Below are 22,688 nucleotides of genomic sequence, written 5' to 3' on the forward strand. Positions count from 1 at the left end.
GACTTTCTCGGATTTTGAGAGCTCGCTTGGAAATGACCAAGAACAGGGTTGTTGACTGGGCCTTAGCAGAATACATGGCTTTTGGCTCTTTTCTGAAAGAAGGGATTCATGTCCGACTAAGTGGACAGGATGTGGAGAGGGGTACTTTTAGGTGAGTACTGAGATAACTCTTAAAAGCTGTCCCATACTTAAAGAAACACATTTGCAATTTTTAAGGAATATGTTCTTTTGAGGGAAGGGGAAAGCTGATACTATTCAGCATCAATCTTAATGTCATTGTTTCTGACAGTCGATCTCTTGTGTCTGTAAACAGAATATTTTAAAGAATAGTAGTTAAGGTAGAACAGAAGTTCTTAGATATTTTCTTCCTTACATGGCTGAAAAGTGGAAATTATGGAAATTATTTTTTTTCTGCTTTTCAAGTAAAAATTCAGCCACATTCGACCTAATTGCTGAGAAGTATGAGCAGAGGGTATTTGCTGCTGTAGATTCTGAAGTGTTTGAATACCAGTGCAATGGTGGCTGCTTGGAGCTCTGGTATCCTCTGAGCAAATATCTTGCCAGTTGGCAAAGCTCTTCTAAATGAAACAAGATCCTTTGTACTGAAACTCTTAAAGACTGTGGAGCATGAATGAATGCTGAATCTGATCACTTGATAAAATATATACAGTTCTGCTGCCTTACCTGACTCTCCATGGAGTAAAATCTTAATGATGTATTTAATTGAACCCTTTGATGCGAAGCCCATTGCTGGGGGTGAATGAACGAGCAGCTGCACTATGCTTCATTGTGAATGCGTGCAGAAAAAAGAGATAAATCTTGGTGCCTGTCTTTTGTGGTGCAGTGCTCTGTGGTGCGGCTTTTCTGTGCTGAGCTTCATTTGGTATCAAATCCTTTGGGCTTTCTTCTTTTTTTCTCCCATTCTAATGGTAATTTAACAAAATCCTTCAGACAAGACCTCAAAACAAAACTGAAAATCAGGAGATTCTCCCCTCCCAACCTCCGATTCCTCATCCTCCTTGATTTCAGTACCAGGGTCTTGTAAAGTTGTGAGCACCTCCTGGGAGAGGAACACATGTTCATTGTTCAGCAAGCTAACTACCTGAGTCAGGTGAGTGCTTAGTCAACTCTAACACACACCTATAGACTTGTTTTAGGAATACCGATCCTTTCTATTCTCAGTTCTCTAACTGGTGCAAAAGGATTTTCCTGAGCTACTGTCCAGGCTTTCTCAATGTTTTAAGATGAAAATTGTTGTGCTCACAACAATATAGGGAAAACAAAAACCAAATAAAACAAATAAAAAGCTATTCAGAGTGGCAAAAGCTATCTGAGGATTACTGTGCCATCTGGATTTTATTATTCAGTCTTTAAAAAAGGAGTAAAAGGCTCACATAACAAGAAAAGCTTGATTTATATATATATGTATATACATGCATAATGTCAGTAAAACTGACAATTTTGTAACAGCAAAATATGACTTTCATATCTGTATATTTCTGGCTGTCCATCTATGCTCATCATAATCACCTTTTGCTGAGGAAACACAAAACTGAATGTTCAAGAAGTGTATTGCCTGTCTAGGCCTTTCATCTTTGTCTGAATGACGAAACCAAAATGGTAGTGTCGAAAATTATTTCTGCTTTAACAGCTGTGTGTGTGTGTGTGTGTGTTTTCCTCTTTCTGCCTCTCTCCTTGTGTTGGTCTTCAAAGATTCTTTCTTTTCCTGGTCTTATTTTGTTGACTTCTAAATAGATTTCAGAGCTCTTCTGCTAGCATTCATTATAGCAAAGGGAAATACAAAAGGATTCAGTCTTCAGTGTTGGCAGCTATACAACACACAGTAGTTGTTACTAGTATAATAACTGTCCTTCTGTTAGCGGTCGTAAAGCTGTACATATTGGTGTGATTCACTCAGTTAGTCTGCTCAGAGAGTTAATGGATTACAGTAATTACTTCAGTCATCTTTGTTTTCATAGTGCTCCTTGGTTCCCCATTCTAATGCTGATTAATGCTGTTCCAGAGAACTGTAAATGGTGTGAATGGAAATAGTAGGAAAGAGGATGCAACTGCATCACGTCTTGGTGCTCAGATTAGATTAGATTATATTTTTGGCATAAAAAGCAAACAGTTGTCTTAAGGAAAAAAATAATAGAATTTGCCAGGAAGGCAGAGTGGAACATTTTGATAACAATTTTTCCTTCTGTTTTTTGGCTTTTATCAGTCTAATATGTTTTATAACACCCACCTGACCCACCTAGCCGCCCACCTTGTTCTTCCAGTAATGATGAATTTTCAGTTTCCTTGAGTGCTTGAGATCCAGCCTGGATAGTCAGTGAAAGTCCTTAATGGTGCAGCAATTCTATTTAGACAACAAATTTGCTATGTTTCAATCAAACTAGAGCGTTGTGTAAACCAGAGATAATTCTGTTGCTTGTGTACTTTCTAGAATTCATTTTTGAAGGTTTATCTTTGAAAGTAGCAATGTTAAAGCCCAAAGGTTTCATAGCTAACAGATTTGTTTCAACAACTCTTTGCAGCCATCGCCATCATGTGCTTCATGATCAAGAAGTTGACAAGAGAACGTGTGTTCCCATGAACCACCTCTGGGAGCAGCAGGCCCCCTATACTGTGTGCAACAGCTCCCTTTCTGAATACGGTGTCTTAGGTATGTCTTGGGGTAATTATTTGAGATTTGCTGAAGTTTTAATGGGTCTCAAACAAAACATTGGAATTGATGACGGCTAATTAAGAGGATCTGTTTCAGATTTTGCTTTAATGAGGTTAAGCCTCCTGGCCTACAAAGTTTTGCTTTGTTACTTGAGTTTGCCAAACTTTAAAACAAACAAATGGCTCCTTCTGCTAGTGGCATTTAAAAATGAACAAACTCTGCGTTTGTTATATTTCAATATTACTGCATTTGTAACAGTTCATGAAGAGCCAGGATGTACAGAATATCTGTCCTGTATCATGAGCCAGAATCTATGGAACGGGCCTAAAATCCAGCCAAAATGCCTACATTAATTTCCTCTCCTGCTCTGCCACCTGAAAACAGTAATTCTGCCAAGAGATTAAAGGAATTTGCCCTGTTCATTATAAATTTTGCCCACTGTTGTCTTATTTTGAAGGGCTTTTAACAATTGTAGTATAAACTTTAAGCCAAACTTATTTGTTTTCCTACAGTGTGCTGTGATTAATCTCTTGATTTTAATATTTTAGCATAAATTTAAAATGAGATGGGGAAAAAAATTGAATTTTTTTTCTGAAGTTTTGAACGTGTTTCCTCTGGTATGAGTAATATGAATTTGCAGTTTTCAATGTGCTTTTAGTGCAAAACTTTCTACGCTTTCCTAATGGTACATACACCTATTTACTTAGGCTGCTTAGAACCTGCCTGCACTTCAAAACATACAAACTGGGAGACTTGAGTAGCTTCTGTTAGAAAAGGTACAGAATATGCTAGCATTGGTCTCATTAGTATTCAAGAAGGAATTACATACTAACGACAGAAGATAAGTTAGGTATAAGAGAAGCATAGCTCAATGAGGAAGAGCATGTGGGGAAAAAGCTTTGAAAGAGTTATATATGAGACTAGTATCGAAGCTCTCCCTCTCAAGTCCCGGCATCTCTTAAACAAGCATTTTCACAGGCTACAGTTGTTAGATTAAGTTCAAAGTAACCATCTGTTGTGGTTGATTTTGGCAATGCTGGAACATACACTTAATGCTTTAACAAAAGGGGAGGAACTGTCAACGGGTCACTTCATAACAGATATAAAAATCTATCCTAGTGTTATCTGAACTACTACTCTGAATGCGCTGTATTGAGAAAACAAATCCTTGTTACATGTAGCATTGATCATAGTGGATTACATTTTTGGTACTGGAAGACATTTTTAACTTCACAGTGAATGGATAACTTCACTCTGACATGATGAGGGTGGCAAGAGGAATGTTGAGCACAGAACAAAGGCATCTAATAATTTATCAAAAGTGTTATTGATTCTATGGGTAAATAATGAAATACTATTTCATATCCAATTAATAACTTATAAAAAAGCAAAAGATGAAACATTGTAATAGATAAAAATGGTAATTTATAACTGTTTGCCTCAAGGTTCCAGAAATATTTGATCACAGTCATTTTTACCTAATAATATTAAAATTAAAATGGTATAAAACAGCATAGTTGGAGCATGGGCTGACGAATTGAGATTTTTTGGTATTTTTCTTAGCTCTTTGGCAGAATTGGTGCGAGCAGAACTTTGTAAGCTAATATATAACATTTACATGTAAACTCTAAATAGGAGAGTGCAAGAGTGAATGTGCATAAACATAAGAAAAAATATTTGGCATAGGTAGAAAGCAAGAATTTAATTTCATAGAATCATTCTTTGTTGCTGTTCCTATAAACGCTGTTCCAGTTTCCTACTGTTTCTCACAATTTTGGTCAGAGATTTCTTAATTTGAGTGTGTTTATAGTGTTGCTACAAATTTTATGGGCAAGTGGGTTGTAGGTTTCTGGTTTTGTTTTCTTACATTCAAATAATGTATCCACATGTGAAAGTGACGAAGTGACAGGTGTCTGAATATCGTTGAAATCTGATACAATTCCAGAAATTACATCTCAGTTGATCAGTCCAGGAAGCCTGGTGTTGATGTGGTATGAAGGGTAATTCTTATTGCAACAATTCTGTTTTTTAAAAATTAACCAACTGAGCTCCTTTTCTCTTTTCCTTTTTTTTTAAAAAATTTTATCTCATTCTGCTCACTGTTGTTCTTCCACCTCCTTCAGCAGCAGAAATGAGAAAGTTGATGTAATACCTTTCACCGAATGCAAGCAATGGGGCAAAATATAGGTTTGTTTGTACACTGAAAACAAGAGTACCATTTCTGCACAATTCTGCTTCAGCAGATGTGATGAAAGATTCTTAAAAGTTAACAATACTGATTTTTAGGTGTTACAAACTTTAAATCCTTCTTGTCTGAGACATTTTCTGGCAATAAAGGACATTATATTAATATAAATAGTTGATGGTGGATGATTATTTTACTAAAAATGCCATATTTCTATGCTGAAATGAATTTATAGTTAAGCTTCTGCTCCCTTGTTAACTTTTGCATATCAGCCTTCTTAGGTATGTTTACTTATGTATTGTATCTAGTTAAGCATCGTAGAGAAGCAATTGAAATTGTTACCTGTTTGGCTGGTAACATCATCATTTTAGTATCTGGAAGAAGGAGTGAATGTTTGCAATTCAAGGAGTCGATTCTTCAGGAGTTTGTAAAATGGGGAGAAAAAAAACGAAAATTTGATTTTAGTTACCTGTTACTTCTGCTGCATAAGCCTGTTACACAGAATGAGTGCAATCAGTGTCCTAAAGTATTTGGGGGAAGGTTAAAAAAAAAAAAAAGCTATTAAGAATTTGATTTATGACTGTGTAAACATGCAGCACCTCAGAATTATTATGGGAATTCCTTTACTTTCTGTGAATTACAGCTAAGTAAAAATGGATTGAGCAGCCCAGCATGATAAAACTACAGATTATTTCCTTAGCAGGTGAGTAAGCCAAGAGTTGGCACCTGTTCAAAGCTGTTAGCTTTGCACGAAGTTGTTGTTGAGCTGGTTAGGAACTCCTGGGATGTAACCACTCCATTGAAAATGATTCTCTGATGTGATTGATTTCTCTTAGAAAACAAAGGCAGTCAGTCTTGTTATAGCTCAAACAATTGCTTATGTTTTGTATACCAGAAGCAATAAAGTGTTTGCAATGGGACATTAAGTCAGGGTATTTAACAGCCTCTAATAATCTTATTAGACTTCATACGTCTCCTATTTTTAGCTATCTTGAGATTATTACAGTTTAGTTCTGTGTCTACTCATCTAGCTATAAATTTTTACTTTTCATTGAAACTGAATGTCTGGAAGTATGAAGTCATGAAGAAGTCTGTCTGCATTTATTTGCTGATCAAGATAGAAGAGAAAAGCAGAACTAACTTACAGGTTCTCCACACCACAGTGTTTTTTAAATACTTGAAAGGATCTCCTGTCTTCCTTTACTACCCTCAGAATGACTTGTGTAGTGCTGATCCTCCAACCAGGAGAAGAAATTCTCTCAGGTTCAAAGCTGGCTTTAAGAGGTCTTGGGCTGTAGCATCCCCTATTGGGAACTTCCAGGGAATGTTCAAGCATGATAGACTTGGAACTAGTGTAAAGCTCAGCAAAGTCTTCAATTTAAGAGACCTGGACTTCAGTTTTTTCAAGTGGGAAGGTCGTGGTTAAAACAGAAGACAAAGGGAAAAGGACAGGTGTTCATTTAAATTTTTTTTTTGCAATGCACTCCTAGGATGAAATATGTAGTGTTACTGCTCATTCAGAACAACATGTTTTTAAGGTTAGGAGTACAAAATATTCTTATCTGTCAGAAATGGTGTTGGGAAATAGGACATACCGTAGAAAGCAAGGACCAGTTTCTCAGTGGCACCTACATGGAGCTCTAAGGCATGAGTGTTTCTGTTCTACAGGGTCAGCCACCCATCCTGGACTATGTTTGGGTTTTTGAAAAGATATGCATCCCCCTGTTAGGCCTTGAGCCTAGATTTTACATTAAACATAGCACATATTTGTCTTTGTAACTTTCCTCATTCTGCTGTTAAATCCCTGCACTGACAAGCCATCTATGGCTATTAGTTAACATTCATGCCTTGAATCCCTTTGAAATCGTACTGAATTAAGCTGTAGCCTCACTTATGTCAATTGGAAGAACTACAGTTCTTATGACAACGATGCAAAATGCCGTGGGGGAAAAACACAGCATAATGTGCTGTGTAAGCTGCCACTTTGCTTGAAAGCACCTCTTCCTCTGCCAGAGTGATGGAAAAACAGTAAGGGAGCACAGCAGGAACTGGACTAACAGAAACACGCCTTTCTGCTATGGCTGCCATCTAGGGACCTTAATGAACTTCAGCAATTAAAACATTAGTTTTGCAACCTTAGTCAAGTGCTGTGTATTTTTGTTTGGTAGGCTTCCAAACAGAGGGAGAGGCACAAAACTGCTGTGTGGATCCTGGTTCCCTGTGCCATGGTGTGCTCTGAGCCCTGAGAGGCAGCTGGGAGTTCAGGAACTGCCTGGGGACTCTCGAGCACTTTCTGGGTGGTACAGATGCTTCACCTTTCCTTCTTTGAAAGCTACACCCGGCAGCCTGGTTGACTTGGCACTAGTTTTCCTCACAGCTTAAACCTGTTCTCTCAGTGTCTAGCTGTATAAGAATTAATCCTTTTAAAATGACAAAGTTTGCATGGGATTATGAAGAAATGTTCAGTTCTGGGCTCTGCAGACACAAGCAATACAAGTTTGTAATGTCTGCTGCAGTTTTTTAACCCTTTACTCTTGTCTGAAGTTAAGCCCTCTCAGGGGTCCTGGATAGCAAGCTGCTGCCCTGTAGTCACATCTCACCTCCAGAACTGTGGAATCTTTGTAGCACAGGCCACCTTCCCTGACCTGGACGCACCTGCTGCCCCAACAAATCCCTTTCAGGAAAAGCACCTCAACCTGTCCACCTTGCATATGTCTAGACAGCTTTCTACCTATATAAATATATATTATATAAAAATATATTTAGCACTGTTTAGCTCTTTAGTTTTCTCCACATGCATGTAGAAGCAGTAATTCTCAGCAGACTTCTTAGCAAGTGCTATAATTTCTGGTAGAACATCTTTAATGTCTTTAACATCTTTAAGACTCTTATTGTCGTTTGCATGGTGGAAAATGAGTTCTGATATACCAGAGATAGATATACCACAGACACACATTCCATGAAACAGTAGTCCTTGTAGTAGTAATTTCAAAATATTAATCAGAATGTGGAGATAACATTTGAATATACTTTCTCAAATGTTTATGGCTGTCAGAAAGCTTGCAAAAGGTATTTGTGTTGGGATCACATCTTTTAATACAACTTCACCTGTGACAGCATCACCTTGTGGAGGTTACTAGCACAAAGTGAGCAACAAGATAGATAGTGAGAAGTGGTGCTTTTTTTTCCATGTGAAATTTATGGATGATTTCAATATATGAAACAAAATCATGTGTGTGCTCTGACCAAGTTTTAAATGTGCATTTAGCTCCATACTCTTCAGAAAGCAGTGTGTGATTACTGAAAACTTCAAGTGGTCAAGACCTCAGGTTTTTCTTTTTTTAAAAGCTAGATTACCCCATCCTTACAGAGAGCAGCATATGCGCAAATAAGCCTTGAACATATTGCATATTTTCTCAACCATGTCACCCAATCAGATGAAATGGTCTCTTAATGCTTGTGTAAAATTAGAATGGGATTCAAGCCTACCTAGGGAAATCTATTTCTCAGATACCTTTGGGAGCATGCATTGAAGGAGTTGTGTAGGTTTTCCCCCTGTTTGTATTATGCTAAAAACAATAGTCACAGAAATAAGGAGGACAGAGATTTAAAATATGTTGTGAAAGAAAGGCCATCCAAGCAGTCAGGCCAGAGGAATGGTCAGCAAAAACCATCCTCTTTGGTAATGCACTGTCATAGCCAGACTGTCTTTAAGTTGCTAACTTAGTGGTCTCCTTTTGCCCTCCCAACCTGCCCGTTTCCTTGTGGTGAGAACATGAGCATCTGCTGGAGTCATGGATGGATTGTTTAGAGTTCAGCACTCCAGAAGCCAAGTGACTCAAAGATTTCTTGCCATGGAGATGGTGAACAAAAAGCTGGGTTGGAATCACTGAGGAGCGTGCTATGAAGACACTATAAAAGTAGTATGCTAAAGCTGTTATCTCCACAAATAAACAATTTCACTTAGAGCTCGTCTTGCTCTTTGTCTCATGCAGTTAATTTGTTCTGTAGTTGTCCATCTACTAACCTTCCAGGAAAGGTTAGAGTTAAGCTAGAGCGATTTCAGTCTTATGCATAGTTGACCTGTGTCCATGTAAAGTGTTGGAAGGATGTTCTTGTAGTTCTTGTTAAGAGAGGGACTTGCTTTATATAAGCCTGGCTCATAATAGTTTTGCTGTGGGTTTTCCCTGTGGAACTGGACAAGTTAGTTTAAACTTTCTGTAATGATACGTTCATTGGTTCTCAATTTTAAAGGGTGGAAATGTTAGTCCTTCACCTTTTTTTTCCAGCTTGTCAGTAAATCTTTCAGGGAAGAAACTACTTGTATGTATTTAACTACTTGTATGTATTTGTGGCATCCAGCATGTGAAGACCTCGATCTTAATTTAGAGCTCTGAGTATCTCTATGATAGCATAAAGTAAAAGTTGAACAAAACTAAAAAGGGCAAAGAAGGTTTGAATAGGCTTGACTTGACCCTGAAATATTCTTCACAACTAAATCAATTAGTTTGCACTGATAACCTTAAAATAACTCACATACTGCATGTGCCACAGGTTTTCTTTTTTTCCCTATTCCTGGTATGCTGGGCCGTCATACAAGTTTTTTTTTTTAATTATTATTATTTTTATTATTGTGTATTGCTTTCTGTTACTGCTTATTGTTGTTCTGGTTTTATAGTTTTGTTTAAAGTAATTCCTGTATTCACTGAAGATAGGCCTGGGTATAAATCACAAATAATATGAGGCAGGCCAGCTCTCAGATGCTGGTGACTCTGAAGCAGTTTTCTGTGTGTGGAGAATATCGAGATACTAAACTCATCTCTTCCAAGTGGTTTGAGTTTTTCAAATACAGATTTAGGCGTTCACTGTGACACACGGTGTAGAAAAATAACCTAAATTTAAGTGTGGTCATTAAAGTGAGACAGGTACATTGCACATAGCTAGGTTTCCTTATTCTGACTTGACATGAGATTCTGCATGTTAAAGCCTCACAGCATGCAATATAGCATGTGGAAATACCTGTGTAGTTTTCTGTCTTTTGCCTTCGCAGGGCCACTAGGAATCGATGACCTAGCTTATACTGCAGTAGCAGTTTGGTTTTCTTCCCTTTCTTTTCCAATCATCTCCCCCGTTGCTGTCATAGAGCTGGGGCTTTATCATGCTGTTGCAGGGCGTTCAATGAGAGCAGCAATTCATATCTGACTTTGAGAGAGATCCATGGAGCCTGTTGAGAGCCTTTAGTTACGTTTGAGACTTGACAAGATTTAAGAGCAGACAACAAACTGCCTGGCTTGCTCTGTGCAGAACACCTGTGCTGTTGTCAACAGGGCTGCTGTTGTATGGTTGTCCTGCTGTGATAACTTGGCGTAACTGAGTAAGGAGGAATGCAGGGATTTTCTGTTCTGTGTGGAGTTGTTTGAATTCATAGTTCAAACAGCACAAGGTTAGGGAAATTTCTGCACTTGCCTGTCACTGTAAACCACCTGGAAAGGGGCTGAGATGTGTGATAAGGAACGGAGAGACAGGAGCATGCCTTTGTTTTCATTAGCTGAAGCATGATGTCCTCTCCACAAAGAGCACTTCAGGTCTCATCTCTGCCACAGAGGCAGAGACCTAAAGGATCCATAACCCTGCCGAAGGCTTACCATGCGGTGTGTCTCCACGCAGCTCTTACATTCCAGCTTTTTTAAAGATCTGAAGGCTGTAATCCTGCCTAAGGACTCAATATTGATGTCACCAAAAATTTTGTTGCTGCGTGAGTGGGGGGGTAAATTTGATGGTGTTGGGCTGGGCCGTGCAAGTCAGAAAATTAACAATTAGGTTGTTGAGCTAGTCCTAGACCATAAGTGGATTTCTACAGGAGAAGATGGTATCTACCTCAAAGACCTCTTGGGAAAACTTCACACAGAATTCTGAGCTGGAGGAGGTGTTTTAATTGTTCATTTAATAATCCTATGATATTTACGTGTTTGAGGAAAGTTCTGAAGGATCGGAGTCAATATTGCAAAAAGGTTATTTGCTAATCTTTCTGTTGAAAATGTTAGTACGGAAAACTGCTTGATTTATAACAGGGCTAAAAAAATCCAGCTCATGCTCTCATTTTGGTTTTCTTTTAATTTAATTTTGTATGAGAAATGAACAGAATTCTCAGCAAGTCTGTTTCTTTTCTAATTCTCCTACTTCTCTGCTTCTTAGGTTTTGAACTTGGCTTTGCTATGGCAAGTCCGAATGCCCTGGTGTGCTGGGAGGCGCAGTTCGGTGACTTCCACAACACGGCGCAGTGTATCATAGACCAGTTCATCAGCTCGGGCCAGGCTAAGTGGGTTCGTCACAATGGGATTGTTCTGCTCTTGCCACATGGCATGGAAGGAATGGTAAGGGCTGCTGACTGCGGTGGTTCCACACCGAGGGTCATCTAAAGTCCACCACACTGCACTCTCACTCCCTCTCCTCGAAGGGGAGGGGAGAGGAATATGGTGGGGGAAAAAAAAAAAGCTCATAGGTTGAGATAAGGATAATTTAATTAAAGGAAAAAGAATAAACAAGTAAAGGCCGCATGGAAGTAAAAAGGGAGAAAAGAATTATTCTCTGCTTCTCACAGCAAGTGATGCTTGGCCATGTCTTGGAAAGCCGGGCTTCAATGCACTTAGTGGTTGTTTGGGAGGACAGACGTCTTCATAACGAGAGCCCTCCCTTCTTCCCCTTTCCCAGCTTTTATTTCTGAGTGTGACACCATGTGGGGTGGGATATCCCTTTGGATGGTTTAGGTCAGCTGCCCTGGTCATGTCCCCTCCCCACCTCTTGCCCACCCACAGCCTACTGGCTCTAGGGAGGCCAGAGGGAGCCCTGGTGCTGTGCCAGCACAGCTCAGCAGTAGCGAAAACACTGCTGTGATAGCAGGACAGTTCTGGCTACAAGTGCTGAGCACAGCGCTCTGTGGGCCGCTTGAGGGAAAGTGAACTCCACCCCAGCCAGACCCAGTACACTGAATGGTGTGTGGGAGTGAAACACAGACGACTGTGCCTCGCTCTGTCTGTGAAATCCACAGGTGTCGTGGGAATCCCATGGTGATATATCAAGGCCGGGGGGGAGGATGCTGTTTATGTGTTGGACTGTTTCAGTGCTACAAAAATTAATGTGAACAGATTGATCAGTGAGAACGAGAAAAATATTTTTGAGTGCTTAGCTTTGTGTTCTACTTAGTGGTATGCACCTCTTTTTCCTTGCTATGTGACAAACTTAATGTGTTACTGGCTAGCAGCATGTGAACGCAAGAAAAAAAATCACAACAACAAACAAAGCCACATAAGACACTGCCTTCTTTCCCTAAAAAGCTAGATTATTAGTGTACAATAAAAAAGAAAACATGCAGTGCTCAGTTTTATTTTAAATGAAGCATGTCTGTGTAAACAGCACTAAATTCACTTGTAATGAAATGATACAAAACTTTAAAACTTCAAAAATCATTGGCATTAGGTGACTGTGATATAATAAGAAATTCCCCATTTCCATGTAATGTTCATGAAGTTCTTACCAGCAGTAGAATTGTTCTTCAAATATTTTAAATTATTTTTAAAGGTTATATTTGCATCGTGTCAGGCTAGGTTAATTTTCTGCTTTTCAAATGCATTGACGTTCATGAATTGATGCATGCATGTTTCTAATTTTCTATTAAGAAAAGCATGGTGTGAGCCACAGCAGCAATCTCTATCAGTAAAAATGCTCCGATCCTTTCGCTACTAACTGCATCATTTCCATTCTTACAAACAATTCAGTTTATTTCCATTCAATTACAATCCTGTCCTGATATGCTGGGGTGCATTCATATCTTATGAATGGCTTTCCATTCCCATTTGTGTGTATAGAATGAAAGGTCTGATGCAGTTCACAAGAGTTTTGATAAATTAATATATTTTTTTCAGATGAATCAGGAGGGACAGCCTGAATGTGCCCTCAGCAGGAAGTGTGGTCCTCTGCAGGGAAGCACTCAGCTGAGGGGAGTTGCTTCTCTGCTACGTACAATACAGTAATCTTTCTTTTTCCATAGCCACTTGGCAGCTAAGATTTGCCCAGCTCTTCTGAAACACGCTTGTTTTGCTGCTAGTGTCAGGTGTTTGGGGAGTATTTAAGAATCCCACCAGGCTGCTGAAATCCGTTATCTTCCTGGAGGAGTTTTCCATTATAGGAGTGCTGTTCTCTCTAACTACAGTGGTGGGGACAGAATGATTTGGGGAAGGGTTCGTAATGGGATATGGATCCCTTCACCTCTAGGTCATGCATTCACAGGCAAGTTGGCTGTGATTGAAAGACTCTGCTGCTGAATGGCTCCATGGGGACTCATCTGCAAGTAGCTAATGGATTCAGTATAGGTCTCACTGGAGAAGTGGTCGCAATAGAAATAAACCCTACCCCATCCCACGCAGCAGCCCCTGGCAGTCTGACTGGCATTGTCAGCAGAGAAACCCAAGATGGATGGGAACATTGAGGCTCTGTGTCGAGGTTGTTGCTGGGGCAACGTGTGTGTGTGCATGTTAGGGAAGCCTCACGTGTCTCTCCTGTAATTGTTTTTTAGTGACATCTCTGCTTCCAGCCTAGTCAATTCAGTGTGCTCGTGGAGCAACGTGTTTGTACACTTGTAGTTTGTACTCAGTGTAGTGTTTGATTTACTGCGAATAGATGTGTACAGCAGTGGTACTGCAATATTGGGCTGTTTCTGTGCACCATAGCTTTGCGTGGCTTTGCTGCTGCTTCTTCTCAAGCGCTTAGACTTTTCTAACCAGATTATTTTGCATCTCAGAAGTGGAGACAGACTTCAAGAGAATACTTGTGCAAGGCACAGTTTGTGGCTGTTTCTGTTTCTCATTCGTTGCCAGTGAAGAAACTGTTTTTTCCTTTGGGTTCCCTTAGTGCATGGCGTACGGTGAATCCTGCACTTGAAAGCAGAGACAATCATGTGTTGAATCAAAGTAAACTACTAGCTGTCAAAATAATGAGTGATTTTGGAGACTGTACATTAAGGTTTCAACACAGGAAGTTATGATGACAGACAAAGACATATAAAGAGAAAAGCTCTTTGTAAACATCATTAGCTTAGGAGCCATGGAGAGATTTGAGAGGTGTAATAGTTCATGTCTTAAGGTTAAAATACCTTGAGCCTGTCTCCAAAATGAAAGTCCTTCCTAACAGTAACTGTCACTTGAACAAGCAAAGGCTGCCAGCATTAGCGATAAATAAAAAAAGCACACTGTGTTCTCTGACTCCTCACAGCTTTCCCTCATCCATTACAAATGAGGATGTGAGAGGGAAGACAACATTCTGTTACACTTCTTATTCCTGATATTCTCTGTGACCACCAGGCACGTTTTGTTAGTATAAAAGGGATCTAACAATATTTGTGCATTAAAAGAAATCACCTTGGGTACTACTAGTGAGAAAGCAGATGTAAGTGTTCGGTACTTTGACAGTGTAAAACGCCTCTTGAGGCAATAATCGTAGGCTGATTTGGCAGGTAATGTTTACATGCATTTTGATCCATTTTAGCTGAAGCATTCATTTAGGCTATTTTGTCCCGTACTGGTCAATGAGTGATGGTAAGAGAGTGGTCCTGAGCCTGCATTTTTTGCTAATATTACAAAAATAGTCAGCAGTTAACATTGCATTGGCTTCTTTTTAGCATACAAGTGTGGTTTTCCCCCAAAGTAAGAGACACTGCAGTATGCTAAGACACACAGTGTTTCTCCTCCTGACGTTCCTCCTGAACCTTTTTGCCCTGCATTAGCAAGGTCGTTGTTGTGTCCAGATGGACCTACTACCCTTTTGCAGGTAAAAGTGTTGGAAATTCATGTGAAACCTAACCTTCTCCTACGAAAACAGTTTATGGAAGACAATTCCAGTGGTGTGGTATGTCCTCTCATCTCTTCTCACTGCTGCAAGCTCTGATGTCTTTGTCTGGGGAGCAGGTGTGCAGTCTGGTGCAGAGCTGTGAGGGTGAAAGGAACCACTTATGCAGTGAGTGGCCTAGGCTGATATCTAAGTGCTGATTTGGCTTTTTAATGTTGTTTTAAATTATATGATTACCAGGGTCCAGAGCATTCATCAGCCAGGCCTGAGAGGTTTCTGCAGATGAGCAATGACGATTCTGATGCTTATCCGGTAAGTAGATTTGTCAAAGGCCCTATCCTTTTTTCTGCTCTTTGCTTCTCGGAGATTTATTTTGACCTGGGTTGTGTTGGCTTCATCATCTGAGAAATCATTTTATTGCCATGAGTAACACTCAGTTATTTGCCACAGAAGAAAAAAACTTAAGTTACTTGTTTTTTGTCAGAATCACTTTTTTGGCTAGGTGTAGTGGGATAAAATTCAGCTTCAAGAGTTGGTGTAACATTAAGTTGATCCCAGTAAAAATAATGGAACTGTGCAGTCTAGGCTGTTTCATTTCAAAGCTGAGATCATATACAATTAATCTCTGGCTGCATGATCTCTTTATGGCTGTTCCTCAGGGCCAGTGATTCTGCCTGTATATATTGCTGTACATACTGCAAATATGTTTCTCTAGCAAATTTCTAGAGGAGGCCATGTGAAACTACTCCTGGCTTTTTGCAGTAGTCCCAAATTATACTGCTGGGAGCATGAAAGTAAAGGCAATTTCTAAATTTGATTCAGTTAAGACCTTTAGAGTTTGATCATTCATTTCTACAGATAAGGTACTTATCTCTACAGGATTTGGGGCATCCTCTTCCCCACTGCAGATTCCTAAGAAGCACTGTTATACATCAATTGAAAATGCCATCCATTTATATATATAAATAAATAGAAAATGGATGCATTTCAGTTTTGGCCCTGATTCTGTTAACTTGGGGGTAGTGATAGTTACAGATCAATGTTCTTCCTCATCTAAAAGTGTTTTTTGTCAGCGTACTGGCAGAATAAAGACCTGTTCCACTGACTACTTTTAAGGACTGTTATTTGCACATAATAAGCAAGTTATAAATTCTATCGTACGAGCTAAGTAAGAGTTCAAGACATGAACCCGGATGTCATTGTGTTAGATGCTGCACCAGTCTGTACTGAGATTATACCTGCATATAAGCTTACTTATATCCCTATGTGCATTCATATGTTTGTAACAAAACAGTAGTTATAAAATACATAAATGTAGAACATGAAAATTATGTATTAAGATAATATAAGAGGGCAGGACACCTATATAAAAAGGAGGGGGGAGTTAACGATATACTCAAAAAAAAAAAAAAAAAAAAGAGTAATTGTTTTAAGAAACTTTCAAAGGGGATCTACTTTGTGCCTTATACCTCCTGAAGTGCTAGTCCTCCTCACCCTTCCTTCCTGGACTTCCAAGCTTGCTGAAATTAAAGGAAGCTTTTTGCCTTTATTTGCTCATGCTTTTAGGAAAAAGTAGAAACAGAAGAATGCTTTGTAGAGACGCTTCCCTAGCTAATAATATAATCTCAACAGAGCTCTGCTAATTAAGTTTTCTGAGAAAGGGAGTTGGTGAGAGTCAGAAATAGAAAGATGTCTTTTAAGCCTTTTTTTTCTGGTCTTTTAGATATTTTTCTGATGGCTTTAATATCTCTCTCAGGAGTTCAGTGAGCAGTTTGAAGTTTCCCAGCTGTATGAATGCAACTGGATTGTGGTGAATTGTTCAACTCCAGCCAATTACTTTCATGTCCTCAGAAGACAGATCTTGCTGCCTTTCAGAAAACCGGTAAAGTTACTATTATTCTAGGTGTATTAACCCTCACGTGAAGAGGGGATCTTTGTTTGTATCTGTCATACTGCTGAAAGGAAGGTTAATCCCTGGTGAAGTCTTAATTGAATGGAGTTTGAAGGTGGCTAATTTGGTGGAATAAAACTCATCTCTCTCTAAAATTCTAAAACTTGTTTTTCAGCTTTACTTCTTTCTGGTTGTGGAGACCTTTAGATGATTTTGACAAGACACTGTGCAACTAACAGGTTACATAACTATAATCTGCATGTCTAAGTGCTGGTACTTCAAAAACGTGTGTACTTGTACAGGCAGTGACTGCCATCTTTAAAACCAGCTCTTTGTGTCTGGAGTCTTATGTTGGTTCTACTCCAGTGCCAGACACTTTCCCTCTCCTCTTTTAGAGATATTCTTCTACAACATTAAGAAGAATTCACAACTGCAAATTTCTTCATGTTGTAACTGGGATAAACTACATGGTGTAAGGCACTGTGATTTGCATCACTGCATTAAGGTGTTTGCTGTAACTACAATAGTGACTGCTGGTACGGCAAGAGAAAACTTGGGAGATCAAGCTGGGTTTCCCTAGAATACACCTTCCCAGCTGGTTTCTGTTGGCAGAGTTGACCAAAGTGCTCCATCACTCTGAGATGTTTATCCTTTTTTAGACCTTATTTAATGCTAAAATTGTGTAGTGTTGCTGTTGTTTCTTCCTTTTGAAAGCAATTGCTGTGAATTCTTTCAGATGCTAGCTGATTTCAGACGTAGGTGCTGAAACGCGTGGATTTTTGGAGAAAGCTCTATTTTAACCTTTGAAGCCATTTGGCTCCTCTATAACTTGAATACTAAGATAAAACTATTGGATATTTTAGTGGTTCGTAGTGCTTTGATTTTGTTCTTAAAGGGGAGCATAAAGTAATGCTTTTTGAGAACCTTTATAGGGAATGAATTAACCAAATCTTTCGAACAATTATGAAACTTCATAGGCTTTCAAAACAGAAAAAAAAATCCAATTTACTGTGTTTGTTATTCACTTTAATTAGATCTATAGCATTTTTAGTTTGTGGGTTTTGTATGAAGACTGTTAAAAAATATTGCATATAATAATGTAGATAAAGCTGCTCCTGAGTGCTGGAAAAACTTCTGTTTTACAGCTCATCGTTTTGACACCCAAGTCACTGCTGAGGCATCCAGAAGCTAAATCCAGTTTTGATGAAATGGTGTCTGGTAGGTCATCTTAAAATACTACGAACAAATAATGAGCTATACCAAGTCACACATCAAATTGGAAGTGCGAAGAAAAGAAACTGTTCTAGGGAGTTTGCCTTGTCCTTTGGCTCAATTTGTGCAGAACTGTTGTAACAAGATCTAGCTTGGAATTTGGCTGAAGTCTGCATTCAAATACAGATTCTTGATTTTAACAGGTTGTCTTGTAACCGGACATTAATCTCAAAGGCTGTGGAAAGTGCATTCCCTTCTCTATAGGGATGTTCTCCTTAGCATTAGGTCCCCGTGCTCTTTTTCCCTTCATTTAAAAACTTGAATTGCTTTTTGTACTGTATCCATAAATGTGAAGGATGGGTTGTAATCACACTGTGCCCGTTTGGAAGAACAAAGATCTCATTTCCTTATTACAATACTCAGTTCTGGGACTGCCATGTCACACCAGTGATCTAAAGTAAGACGAGTGAAACAGTGAGTTCAGATCTGTACCCTACTGCCCATAGCTGCTGTTGGTGTGCCATCAGCACCACCAGATCACATAGCAGCTGCAGATGTAACTGCAAAAAGGGAGGAATTGGTCTCGCCATGCACTGGCTAGAATGTATTAGAGTGGCATAAGGAAATGCAGTGAAACGTAGTAAATGATTAAAGTGGTTGTTCAGAGTGAGCAAATGTGCATGGGTGTGGTGGTCTGTTTCAAGTTCTAGCTAGGGTCTTGATTGCTGTCAGCAGAGAATGATGGCTCAGGTTTTTAAAAGTGTGTTACAGTATATAAACATGCATAAACGTTGCAATGTTTCCTTATTGTAAGTGAGTAAAGTTTGCTTCTCAAGCAAAGAAATTTGTGGGTTTTGATTACTGCTTAAAAGCTTTTTAGAATGAGTCAGATTAGAAATTTTATAGGGATTGTGATTTGTCTTTTTAAGTCTTGGGAGCCCCATTTACTTCAGGCTAATCCTCAATAGCAGCCAAAATTCCCAGTTAACATCCAATTCTGACGTACCTTCATGTTCCTGCTGAAGATGACAGCGAGAAGTAAAGTACTGCTGACTCTGAGCTGACTCTTTTTGCTTTGTTTTTAACTAAAAGCTGAGCCAGCTGACCCAATGAAGCACAGATTCAGTTTTTTTTTAATGATGAATTCTGCTGTTCACTGAGACAGGGTAATTCTGACATAAATCAGTTCCTCTTTCATATGTTTGTGTTGCTGCTTTTCTACCCCCAAGATAAATTGTTCTTCAAGCAGTAGCTTATTCTTCTGGTAAGTGGGTGTGCTGATTCAGACTGGGAGGTCATGCCACTGTCTGCTGCCTTCCAGCTGGTTAATGTGGGAATATGTCTAATCAATCATAGAAAGGAGCAAAGAAAAGGATCTTTTAGACCATCGAGTCCCTCTTCCTGCCAGTGCAAGACTACTGGCTTTCATTCTTTCCAGTTTCATATATCCCAAACAAATTGTTCTCATGGGAGATGATATCACAGGGAAAAGATAACTAGCAGTCAAGACATGCATCTGAAATTATATCTTAGCACTTATACGTATGGCTCAGTACTATACTAATTCTTTCTTTGGCTAATGCTGTTCTAGCTCTCAAACAGAGGTTTAAATCACATAAATATACATCAGTTGCGTGTGTGCTTTTGTAAGTATTCCTACAGTTACCATATTTAGTTTCATTATGAATATGTGCTCTGCTTTTATGTATAAACTTCTAAAATTTTGTAATCGTGTTGCTGTTACACGGTTGATACATGGTTGATATCATCTTGGAAAGAAGAAAAAATATTTCAGGTAGATCTCTGAATAAAACTGTAAGCAAAGGTGAGCTATCCCATCAGCTTTAATGGCATGAAGCTGTGACAGGGGAGGTTCAGGCTGGATATTAGGAAAAAGTTCTTCACTGAGCAGTTGGTTGGACACCGGAACAGGCTTCCTAGGGAAGTGGTCATGGCAGCAAGCCCGCTGGAGTTCAAGAAGCATTTGGACAACACTCTCAGACAAATGATTTGATTTTTGGGGGTCCTGTGCAGAGCCAGGAGTTAACTTGGTGATCCTTGTGGATCCCTTCCAACTCAGTATATTCTGTGATTCCATGATTCTATAACTTAAAATTGAAGGTGTAATGCACAACACAAAGCTAAAAAGGAATTCACTGTTAATATATTTCTTCCTTTTAAGTGTGAAGAATGGATTATTGTCAGTCTTTTAAATTCTTGTGAACTGTCTGAGAAGAACTGCTGATCTGAAAAGTTGTGACAACAGGGAGGTAACAGAACACCATGACCATTGCAGCCTGCTGATTGCTCAGTAAAGGACAGTTTCTTGTGCTGCTTTGTTCCACTGAGAGCACTTTTCTAATTTTTGCTCTAATTAGGTACCACTTTTCAACGTGTGATTCCTGAGAATGGACTGGCAGCTCATGCACCACATGAGGTCAAGCGAGTGATTTTCTGCACAGGAAAAGTGTACTATGATCTTGTGAAAGAGAGAAAGAATCAAGACTTGGAGAAACAAGTAGCTATAACCAGACTTGAGCAGGTGAGCTCTCTGACCCTCAGAAGACAGGATCTTTGGGGAGACTTTCAGCAAGGGGTTGGTATGCTTTTAAAGATGGCACTTGCCAGAAATGATGGTGATAGCTGGCATTCTTAAAGAACTGACAAGACATCATTTAATCCTTGTGGCTTTGTGGAGAAGTAGTGGACAATGAGATAAAGAATGCTTGGTGAGTTTTTCAGAACAGGATAACAACAAAAAAATGTTACAGCATGATGACACCTTAAATTTACATACCCAATCTGTTGGGTTTAGGTGTTGTAAATAACACTTGGCAGCTATATTGTCATACTCTAATTATGGCCTTGTATTGTGGCAGCTACTTTACTAGAAAAACTTGTAGGAATGCAGGAGATACGGGCTATAAGTTACTTCTGTTCATATCTGTGAAACAATAAAATATGTGTGTATTCACTTCTGACAGCATGAAAACAATTGAAAAAATATGAATCACCTTAACAAACATATGGCTATTAAATTAGTGTGGTACTAATTAGTACTAATCGTTGGTTGCAATATGCAATAGTTATACTACCATGTGCTAAAACCATGTAAGAGAAAGCTTTGTGAGTTATTAACGTCTCTTTCCAGATCTCACCATTCCCATTTGACTTGCTCAAAGAAGAGCTTGAAAAGTATCCAGGTGCTGACCTAGTTTGGTGTCAGGAGGAACACAAAAACAGTGGATATTATGATTATGTCAAACCTCGTTTCCGCACTATTGTGAACCACACACGACCCATATGGTATGAGACTTTAAACAGTTGCTCTTTCTCCTGGCCTGATTTGTTTGTCAGGTTTTTGACTTGAGGATTTTATTTATGGGGAAGGCAGGTTCCCCACAAATCAAAAAACTCTCTGAGTTGGGGTTCTTGGGTGAAGGAGGGAAAAGTCTAGGCAACTGTTTCTCAAATACATAACGTGTATCTTGTTCCTCCTTGTAGATCTAAAAGAAAATCAGCAGCAACTAGCTCTGTATTTATTGCCGCTTAGCACAGTGCTTAGCTCTCCTGGCTTTTTCTTTATTCTTGTCTAAGAATCTGTCTTTTCTGAGAATTTCACTCCACATTTCACATTTTTGGAGAAAATAGTGGTTGCAAGAGCTCAGTCTAGTCAGATACCTTTGCATTTATTTTAGATGATTGACTCTCAAATCTGCACATACAGCTGTTGAAGGAATGAGAGTCTTTATTGCCAAAAGCAAGTTATCTAATTATGAGACAGTGTAGCTGTCTGCCATGGGAGGGATGGGGGAGAAGATGCAGTGAGGGGGAAAGAGGTGGAAGCTGACTGGAAGGTATAACTGATGGTACAAATTAGATTTGATTATATTTTTATTTAAGAAAGATTGATGATAAAATGTTCAAATCTGCCAAGTTAACTTAAATGCATTTAGCAGCATGTTCATGTGCTTGTTAGTGTCAAAATAATTTCTCTTCTTACCTCATTTCTCTGCCCAATTATTTTTGTCACAAAGGTATGTTGGCCGAGAGCCTGCTGCTGCAGCTGCCACAGGCAACAAGAACACGCATCTGGTGTCGCTCAGAAGGTTTTTGGATACAGCTTTCAACCTGGAGGCCTTTGAGGGAAAGACATTCTAACTGCAGGGCACCAACTCATCTCCATTCCAGTACTGTCTCAAACCATGGCATCCAAAAAGGAATTAAAAGTGAATGGCAAAAATACTGGAAATTACATAAGGATTCAGCAGCTGACTTCATTACACTGCACCTTGCTCCCCAGTTTGTAAGAAAAGAAAAAATCCAACTTCCACCATTTTTTGTCATTTGTCTATTTAGATTGGGAACTCTTTGGGACAAGGAGTCTCCTATCCAAGGATGGATAGCTCAGTGAGGTCCAGCTCAGTGAGGCTCTGATCTCAGACTGTGGACAGTGTCTAATTGCTCTAAGTAAGTAGAACAGGCATGGAAAACATGATGCAACTGTGCATATCCCTGAAAAAGAAGAGAGGAAGCCACTAAGGAAATAAGATGCATTGTTCCAGAACAATGATTGACAGTTAATTCTAGATATATTGGAGAGGAGTAATGAAACCGAAAAGCAGAGGGTGCTACCATCACACCTATAGGTGATTTTGGTAGGGAAATGCACAGGGTGTGGGTATTGGGAAGAGATGGTAAGGTAGCCTGGTGACGTGAGGAGGAGGCTAGAAATAGGGAGTGAAGATTACAAAGTTAGTAAACTGTGGGTAATTAAAAAAAGTGGTGTAGATTATTTAGGTATAAGATGGAGGCACCACAGTGGCACTGAACACAATGGCACTGACCACAGCTGACAGCAATTAGTTATCAGCTGAAGTTCGCAGAAG

General features: G+C 39.3%; 1 protein-coding gene across 3 annotated transcripts in view; it reads left to right on the forward strand.

Moving 5' to 3' along the window:
* OGDHL (oxoglutarate dehydrogenase L) overlaps positions 1-22,022 on the forward strand; it is a 55,199-nt gene extending 33,177 nt beyond the window's left edge. For all 3 annotated transcript variants that reach the window (XM_067000688.1, XM_067000687.1, XM_048074820.2), the window contains exons 15-23: positions 1-151; positions 2,541-2,668; positions 11,052-11,230; positions 14,937-15,008; positions 16,453-16,578; positions 17,733-17,805; positions 20,178-20,341; positions 20,951-21,105; positions 21,837-22,022. In XM_067000688.1, coding sequence (XP_066856789.1) covers positions 1-151; positions 2,541-2,668; positions 11,052-11,230; positions 14,937-15,008; positions 16,453-16,578; positions 17,733-17,805; positions 20,178-20,341; positions 20,951-21,105; positions 21,837-21,960 — 1,172 coding nt within the window. In that variant the 3' untranslated portion in view covers positions 21,961-22,022. The remainder of the gene's footprint in view (positions 152-2,540; positions 2,669-11,051; positions 11,231-14,936; positions 15,009-16,452; positions 16,579-17,732; positions 17,806-20,177; positions 20,342-20,950; positions 21,106-21,836) is intronic.
* The last annotated feature ends 666 nt before the right edge of the window (positions 22,023-22,688 follow it).

Source organism: Anser cygnoides, chromosome 7, assembly GCF_040182565.1.
Source record: "Anser cygnoides isolate HZ-2024a breed goose chromosome 7, Taihu_goose_T2T_genome, whole genome shotgun sequence".
In the NCBI taxonomy this organism is placed as follows: Eukaryota; Metazoa; Chordata; class Aves; order Anseriformes; family Anatidae; genus Anser; species Anser cygnoides.